The sequence below is a fragment of the Ostrea edulis genome, chromosome 2 (genome assembly GCF_947568905.1).
Source record: "Ostrea edulis chromosome 2, xbOstEdul1.1, whole genome shotgun sequence".
In the NCBI taxonomy this organism is placed as follows: Eukaryota; Metazoa; Mollusca; class Bivalvia; order Ostreida; family Ostreidae; genus Ostrea; species Ostrea edulis.
Window position 1 is genome coordinate 18464096 of NC_079165.1, and position 9502 is coordinate 18473597.

Genomic DNA, 9502 nt, shown 5'->3' on the forward strand with positions numbered 1-9502 from the left:
GGTTTTTGACTGTATTACAATAGGTGATTAGTGAAGAGCAGTGATATGTTACTTTATAGATAAAAATCGAATATTCCTGAAGGGATTGGCAAAAAATGTAAGCGGGGCAGCAGCAGAAATGGAGTACTTGTGTACCAAAACATCTCAAGACCACCATACCAGGCGAAAGGAAAACAAGAATCAACATGGAACCGATGCCTACTGGAAACATATGTTGGAGGAACCGCCAGTCCCAGCTTACTGGAAGCACTTCAAGGACGGCAAAAGTTTCGTAGATGTATTCAAAAGCTTTATTTTCAAAACGACTGAAAAGTGTTATGAGGTGGATCCCAAAACTTTCAATGCCATTCGCAAACTGGTAGAAAATACATTTAAGTCAGAACTGGTCGGACAAGGAGCAGATGCTAGAAACCTTACCCATAAAAAGATTCATGTAAAGAAAATAGAATTAATAGAAAACATGGATGTGTATGGGGATTATAATAAAAAGCGCATGAAAATGTTGGGAAAGTGCATCGGGAAACAGGGAGGCTTCCCAACTAAACTGCAAAACATTCCCAAAAAACCTGATATACAAAATGTACTTAAAAAAGGTGGAATCTTCACAGAAAAGGTGATAGACAAAAGACTCACTACAGATATCATATCAGAACTGAATGAAGTTTATCTTTTTCATGGTACTAAGAAAGACTTTGTTCCAAACATTGTGTCCAAAGGAATGGATCCAAAACATGGAAGTGATGGTGGCATGTTTGGCCGTGGAATTTATTGTGCTGAGAGCTCAACAAAGGCTGACCAGTATGCAGGTTAGTGTTCACTGCCATCTTTTAAGCTCAAATGCATTTCTGTAATTTTTCACAAATTAAAGTAATTCTGTAATTAGCTCACCTGAGCCGAAGGCTCAAGAAACTTTTCTGATCAAAATTTGTCCATCGTCGGCATCATCTTAAACTTTTCACATTTTCATCTTCTTCTCCAGAACCACTGGACCAATTTCAACCAAATTTGGCACATATCATACTTGGGTGAAGAAGATTCAAGTTTGTTCAAATGAAGGGCCATGCCACCTTCAAAGGGAAGATAATCATAAAAATAGGGTGGGGTCATTAATAAATCTTCTTACGAACCACTGGGCCAGAAGAGCTGAAATTTATATGAAAGCTTCCTGACATAGTGCATATTCAATTTGTTAAAACCATGGCCCCCTTGGGTAGGATGGTGCCACAATAGGGGATGAAAGATTTACATGCAAATATAGAGGGAAAATCTTTAAAAATCTTCTTCTCAAGAACCACTGGGCCAGGAAAATACAAATTTACATGAAAGCTTCCTGAAATAGTAGAGATTCAAGTTTGTTAAAATCATGGCCCCCGAAGGTAGGATGGGGTCACAATAGGGGATCAAATTTTTACGTACAAATATACATGTACAGGGAAAATCTTTTAATATCTTCTTAAGAACCACTGGACCAGAAAAGTTAATATTTACATGAAAGCTTCCTGACATAGTGCAGATTCAAGTTTGTTAAAAACCATGGCCCCCATGGGTAGGGTGGGGCCACAATAGGGGTCAAAGATTTACATGGAAATATATAGGGAAAATCTTTAAAAATCTTCTTAAGAACCACTGAGCCAGGAAAGTTTACTTTTACATGAAAGCTTCCTGATATACATGTAATGCAAATTCAAGTTTGTTAAAACTATGGCCTCGGGGGTAGGGTGGGGCCACTATAGGGGTCAAAGTTTTACATACAAATATACAGGAGAAATATTTATAAATCTTCTTCTCAAGAATCACTGGGCCAGAAAAGTTTACCTTTACATGAAAGCTTTTTGACATAGTACAGATTCAAGTTTGTAAAAAAAAAAAGCATCCCCCCCACACACACAGACACACACAATAAGAATCAAAATTTTGCATGCAAATATGTAGAGAAAATCTTTAAATATGGACCAAGGTGTGCAATGTGCCCCAAGGGCCTCTTGTTTTATATTTCTGAACTAAATCACAACGGAGAGCTCACTCACAGAGCTGTATGAACTCTCAGGAGTGCACACCATCGGAATTTTAATTACAAATATGGATTAATTATGAACTTCAATGATATTGCTTCCTCATAAACATTATTTCATAATGTAAAGCAAGTACGTATCAGTAACTGTTGATCAAAAGATCACGTATGTAGTTATGAGGCTGTACGACCTATCATATCACCTGTTTTAACCCAAATTATTTGATTTTAAATCGATGTTTACAAATAACCGCGTCACTCTGCCATTTCAAGTGACAGTCATGTGACCAGTTCAAACTTTCATATCATCGGTGGTCTTATCTGTGTAAAGCTGTGTATTTTGTTATAACAGTACCGTACCACAAGTTTAATAGAAATAAAAATATCAAATACCTCTTAGTAATTTGTTGGTTTACGCTCTTTGAGCCTTATAACTAGACAGTTGCGTATGAGTTAATACATCATGTTGGGATTCCCCTGACGCGCGTGGGTCTATTTATAGACGTCTATTATGGGATGATTTATATATGTACCCACTTTATTTACTTTCTAAATAATATTCGCACTGTTTTCTTTTACATGGAGATGTTTTCAAGCATGTAATTAAGGGAAAGTTAATAACTTTATAAAGTAATTAATCTGCTTTAAAGTAATTATGTACAAAAATAATACATGAACATCGGGTCATACAGCTTTAACTGAATAAATTAAATTTGAAAGTTTTCAATTTCAAAATATTATTGTCTGGTACATATCCTCCCCTCTCCATTCATGTTATTCTCCTGAATTAACTTTTCTCAAGAAAGGGTCTTTGTAAAGAAATGAAAGATGTGCGTATTGCAAAGAATTTGCTTCCCAATAGTTCGTTGATGTTTGAAATTTTCAAGAAATATTTTACACACACAGAGCTCTTAGTTTGTCCTTCTACCTCCTGTCACAGTTTTTTAAGCTAGAACCTATTATTCATAGATTGCAAAAGAAAATATGATGGCTGATATAGAGTTCTACAGCTTGTGACATTTTTGCCGTGTTTGTTAATCAGTGGCATAGAAATGAAACTCCTTAATAGAAACACTCTGCATAAGCTTGTGATGGGCACATCATGTACCGGCACCATTTCTGAAACTCTTGTGCTTAAAAATGTTCATAATATGCTTGCCTGCATTCAGGATATTTCTCTGCATAAAAAGGTGATTTTAGGGTAATTATACATAATGTGGATTCTTAAAATTGCTGTTATTCTGGGGTGTTTTTTTTTTTTTACAGATGATAAAAGTAGTCGAGGACAGAAGGGGAAAATGTTCTTGATGCGGCTCCTGCTAGGACATACATACGTAACTGAACAAGACAAGAAATACAAACAGCCACCGTGCAAGAATTGTCTACGTGACAATTGTGTCGACGCCTCTCACGTCCGGTTCGATTCTGTGGTTGGAGTGAAACAACAGACAGGGGGCCTTTTTCGAGAGTTTGTAGTGTATGATAGAGACCAGTGTTACCCTGAATACTTAATCACTTACACCAGACTCTAGCTAGCGTTACCCTGAACACTTAATCACATACACCAGACTCTAGCTAGCGTTACCCTGAACACTTAATCACATACACCAGACTCTAGCTAGCGTTACCCTGAACACTTAATCACATACACCAGACTCTAGCTAGCGTTACCCTGAACACTTAATCACATACACCAGACTCTAGCTAGCGTTACCCTGAACACTTAATCACTTACACCAGACTCTAGCTAGCGTTACCCTGAACACTTAATCACATACACCAGACTCTAGCTAGCGTTACCCTGAACACTTAATCACATACACCAGACTCTAGCTAGCGTTACCCTGAACACCAGACTCTAGCTAGCGTTACCCTGAACACCAGACTCTAGCTAGCTCAAGCAGAAGATGACACACAGCTTGACATTTAGACAACGACCGATCCTGCAGAATTCATATAACAGCATTCCTGCAAGCTGACCCGCTTTGGCTGGAATTAATTAGTGAAATCAAAAAGAGACAGTTCAAATTCACAAATAATTTGTTGGGACAGTATACGCTTAAGAAATAATGATCGCATTTTCATGTATGTTACATGATAACCTCAGAGGTCGAGAAATGTTTTGAAATATAAAAGCCATGGCAGTTTACAAGTAAGATTATTTTTTATGCTAAATGTCTGGGTGTGGAATTAATGGCATGCATTTTTTACTGATTGTAATAAGTGCCAATTAAGGAATTTTTCTATGAATTAAGTGTAATTACTGAAAAATGATGACTGTACAGTGCCCCCTCCATATATTGCCAACTTTTGTTCAAGACCAAATTGGGCAATGAAGCAGGGGTGGCATTATAATAAATTCACCATTACCAACATTTCTCTGAGCAATCAGAAGAAATTCAATTCATTAAATCTATTTGGGCTCCATTCTACATAAGCATTTAGATAATCTTGAGTTTAATTCAGCAATTATTTGTAATTAACCTGCACCTGAATACCTTGTCTTGCCCATCACACTTTACCTCACCACACTCAAAATACAGGTGTGATTAGTGATGAGTGTTGGGTAATTGGCATTAATATTAAGGGTAAACCCTATAAAATTTGACCATTTGTTTGTGAAAATCAGTGGCATATGGCATTATGCGGGGTTGGCATTATAATGGGAGTGTTAACATTGAGAGAAATCTGTTCTTTAGGATTTTCAGGCAGTAAGCGGGGATGGCATAACGGGAGGGCAATATATCAAGGGAGCACTGTACAATAATTTTAGTCACTGGTTATATGTGTCCCTTGTATGATTTTTGTGCATGATGTAACAAAATATGTAAATATTAGTCCTAGACTTATTTGATTTTAATCAATATTTTCAATGACCAAATCACAATTAAATATGCCAGGAATTATGTGTGCAACCAACGCATTTACATTTTTAACATGTTATTATTTCACACTGTGGACCAAAAATAGGTACATCAGGTGTCTATGAACGAAACATGTTAAGTGTATCAAATCTGTGTCTCTAATATAATCTTTCTGTTGAAATATTGTTTTTCGTATGTGATTCGAATTCAGTCTTTTGAAAATCAAGATTTTGTGTAAATCAACTCAAACCTGCATTGCAAATTTGCAATTACTCAAATGTACACAAAAATGATTGTTGGGCATGTAGCAATAGGGTAACCCCCCTCATTTTTTTTACATTGTACTTTTTCTGTTATTATTACAGGGTCACCCCCCACCCCTGGCCCTCATTTTTTTTTACATGGTACTTTTTCTGTTATTATTACATGCAAAGTACATCATTTGATTTGATGCCCCCCCCCTCCCCCCTTCCTCCTTCCTCTCTTCAATTTTGAATAGTAGTAGTGATTTGAAGTGGAAATGTAAAATTGAACTGAAGGATTAACAACAAACCCCCCACCCCCCCAAGGATCTTTGAATTATTTGTTGTTTGGCTTGTCAACGATCTTCAGACAATTGTGTGAAGTCATCTTTCCACATTGTAAAGTGATGCTTTGTGTCTGATTATATTCTTATTATTACATGCTTTTATTTCAGGTGTCTATAATTTCTTTTTTTAAAGATTACTTCTGAAGTCCTCGGTATTTAATTGTATTATAACTTGGATATCTAAATACCCCCCCCCCCCCCCCCCCCTCCTGAACCCTACAATTTATTGAAATATTAAAAGTGTTTTTCATAAAATTGAAGAAACTAAACCTTGTTTTCATTATAATAGATATAGTACAACCTGTTAATAGAATTTGGTTCCGTAATTTTTGCTATTACCGTTTGTTAATACTATTTATGTAAGCTTAGAAGTACATCAATAAGCAAACCCTCAACTAAACAACTCTTTTTTCACATATAGTTTGAATTACGAAACAATTTTGGGTTGCACACGGAAATAACTAAAGGAGTGACAAATCATTTCCTAAACTGAGAAATCATTATTCCACAGCCTTCATAATATGTACACTATACTTATTAATTGATATTTGAATTGACAAATGCAATCTGGCTCTAATGAACATGATCTTTACATGTCCAGCTGGACTCTTTGCACACCATGGCTTAGATCATTACAAATGGAATTAACTCTACCCGTTGACATGTATGTGATATTTTATTTTTGTATAATACAATGTTTCATTATTCTGACAAATAAAATCATTTTTTCATGTTAAATGTTGTATAGCTATGTTTTATGAAGGAATATGAATTTCTTGATGTGATCAATAATGTTTTCTGCACTATTCTATTACTATTGCAGAGATTACCTCCCTATTAACATATGTTACCTTGATTATTCAAAGGTCACAGCGACCTTAATGTAGAGTATGACACACCTACCCAAGATGCATCAACTGACCAAGTTTGATGATTCTAGGCCAAAAAATTGTTCAGTTATGAACCAAACAGGATTTTGTTGTATTTGGTCATATATCTTAATCAAATGTCACAGTGACCTAACTTTAAGTGTGACCCACCTTTAGCTGAGATGCATCAGCTGACAATGTCTGATGATTCTAGGTCTCATAGTATTTAAGTTATGAGTTAAAGGACTGATGGAGGGGAACACCATACCATGTCCCAGTTTTAGATGGGCTTATAAAAAGTCAAGGAAGCAAAAGTGAAAAAAAAAAATGTACTTTGTCTGTTCATCTGCTGAGATAGAGGGTCCTATAACACTGAAGTGACACCTTTTTATATGCCTCTCATAGACAGGTTGTATTCTGGTATATGGTGCAATGCGTCTGTCTGTCAGCATCTTGTGGGTCAGATATCACTGTTACTTGTAAAACTTGGTTGACATGACACATCTTTCACGTGATTAGAGGATCAAGATGCTAGATAGAAAAACAAAAACATAATGTGTAAATTAGCACCGTGAATATTTTATATGCTATTACAGATGGAGATACATACATGTACATCAGTAAATTTCATATAGATAATTTTGTAGCCACAAAACAAGATAGATACAGTACCAACAGGCTTTCAAACAGGCCCTTGTTTTCCTTATTTTTCTACAACAGCCCTTATTTTCCTTATTTGAGCTTTAGAATCCCAGGAAAAAAGCCCTAATTTTTTCTTGAAATTCCTACATTTTCAAATTTTGAAAGTTTTAATAAATTTGACATAAAGTAAGTGTTGGAATTTATTAAATTTAGTCTTGGTATACTTTCAGAAAATGAATATGTTGATTAAATGTACATCTCAGAAGACATCTTTATGGTTATCAGCTATATTCAGCATTGATTGAGCTATGGGAGTCCACCTGAATTATATCATGGTTTGTGCTGAATGCTGAATATGGCTGTTAATGACCACTGGTATGATCTTCTGAGTGGGTAATTAGTTTTTAGGTCACCTGAGTAAACTCAGGTGACCTATTGCAATTGGTTTTTGTCCGTCACTGTGCGTTAACAATTGAACATTTTTAACTTCCTCTTAATAACTACCAGTCCAATTCTTTTCAAATTTGGTATGAAGCATCATTGGGACAAGGGGGACATAAATTGTAACTTTCAGGGCTCCAGCACCCCTGGGGCCCTAGAGTGGGGCAAAAACTGCCAAAAATTGACCAATTTTCAAAAATCTTCTTCTCAAAAACCACACACATGTAGGAAAAACTAAATGCATAGTGATGTAGAGCAGGAAAACCTCTACCAAAATTATAAATTTCATGATCCCCGGGGTAGGGGTTTTGACCCCAGGGTGGGGCAAATCTTGTTATATAGTGTTTATGTGTAAAACACTTAAATTACATCTTCTTTAATGCTATTGATACTAAATTGAAAGTAAATAGATATTTAGAAAGAACAGGTAGTCCTTTACCAAAATTGTAAAGTTTTATTATTCCAGGGGTAGGGTATCAGGGTGGGGCCAAGATGGTCAGTTATTAAGTGTGTAAACAATAGACATTTTTAACTTCTTCTTGGTAACTATCATTACAATTCTTTTAAAATTTGGTATGAAACATCTTTGGAACAAGGGGAACATAGATTGTAAATTACAGGATTCCTGGAACCTTGGGGGCGGGGCAAAAACTTCCCAAAAATGACAAATTTTCAAAAATCTTCTCAAGAATCACACACATGTAAGAAAAACTAAATGCATAGTGATGTAGAGCAGGAAGACCTCTACCAAACTTGTAAATTTCATGATTCCCGGGGTAGGGGTTATGACCCTAGGGCAGGGCCTAACTTGTTATATAGTGTTTATGTGTAAAACACTTAAATAACATTTTCTTTAGTGCTTTTGATACTAAATTGAAACTAAATGGATAGAGCAGGTAGTCTTTTACCAAAATTGTAAATTTGATTTTCCCCAGAGTAAGTGTTTGACCCCGGGTGGGGCCAAACTTAGTTTATATTATTTATGTGTAAGTTTGCTGATACTGTATAAAATCTAAATGCATACTTAGGAATAACAGAAAAGGATCTACAAAAAATGGTGAATTGCACAACCCAGGGTTATGACCTTAAGATGAGTCCAAATTAGTCATATCTTTTGATGTTTTAATGCTAATACACCTATTATTTAAAGCCTTTCATCGGTGTGCACTTTTGAGGGCAGTGAAGTTTTAAGAACACATCTTGTTTTATATTGTTGCTGAACATTAGAATCTAGCTTAGATATTTAGAACAGGAAATTTTTTCTAGATTTCATAGCCCATGGAAGTAGTGATACTTTTCACTAGTATTCAGGTGACCGATAAGGCCTGTGGGCCTCTTGTTGTATTATTGCTCTTGCAAATGGTGAGTAAAACATTTTTTCTTTCCTATTGATTTGTAAATTTAACCCTTATTTTTGTCTAAAAAGCCCTTAAAAATCCTTTTAAAAAGGCCCTTATTTTTTTGATAATTTTGCCCTAAAAATGGCCTTTATTTTTTGCAAAATGTCACTTGAAACCCTGTACCAGTATTAAAGACTTGGATTATATTTAACCTTGATACATGATACATTCAACTCCCACAGATACAGGTTGTACATGTATCATGGTTGGTGTAGTTTTCTATGTATGTCTTTTGTCTGTCTATTCATTATCAGCAACTCATGAGAAGGATAATCATACAGATATTCCCCTTGTGAGAGGAAACTGTCCATTATTTTTCAAGGTCTTACTTTCATGGAGATCGAAACAGTACTAATGGGCTAGGACCATCAGACTTGGTGTCTATACATGCTCCCATGATCACCGTACGTGTTCAGGTATCGAGTATATTTATATATATATATATATATATATATATCTATATATATATATATATCTATATATATATACTTTCATGTAATTTAGCTAAATCTGATTGGATGAGAAGCATTTGAAAAAACATTGTTACCCTCTAAGAACAGATCTAACCACCTCCGGGGTGCTAATTTATAGCAACAGGAAACAATACTGGACAACAGGTGATAATATAAAAATATCACATGCTCACAGATTGTGCGCGACTATGATTCACGAACAACATAGTCGCG

At 35.5% G+C, this 9502-nt stretch overlaps 1 protein-coding gene across 5 annotated transcripts in view; it reads left to right on the forward strand.

Moving 5' to 3' along the window:
• Positions 1–6202, forward strand: part of LOC125678089 (protein mono-ADP-ribosyltransferase PARP14-like) — a 33003-nt gene extending 26801 nt beyond the window's left edge. For 4 of the 5 annotated variants that reach the window (XM_056156253.1, XM_048916210.2, XM_048916213.2 and 1 more), the window contains exons 11-12: positions 60–806; positions 3278–6202. In XM_056156253.1, the coding sequence (XP_056012228.1) occupies positions 60–806; positions 3278–3543 (1013 nt within the window). In that variant the 3' untranslated portion in view covers positions 3544–6202. Of the gene's footprint in view, positions 1–59; positions 807–979; positions 1098–3277 lie in introns of all 5 variants that reach the window. The other variant, XR_008800522.1, reaches the window with a different exon arrangement.
• The last annotated feature ends 3300 nt before the right edge of the window (positions 6203–9502 follow it).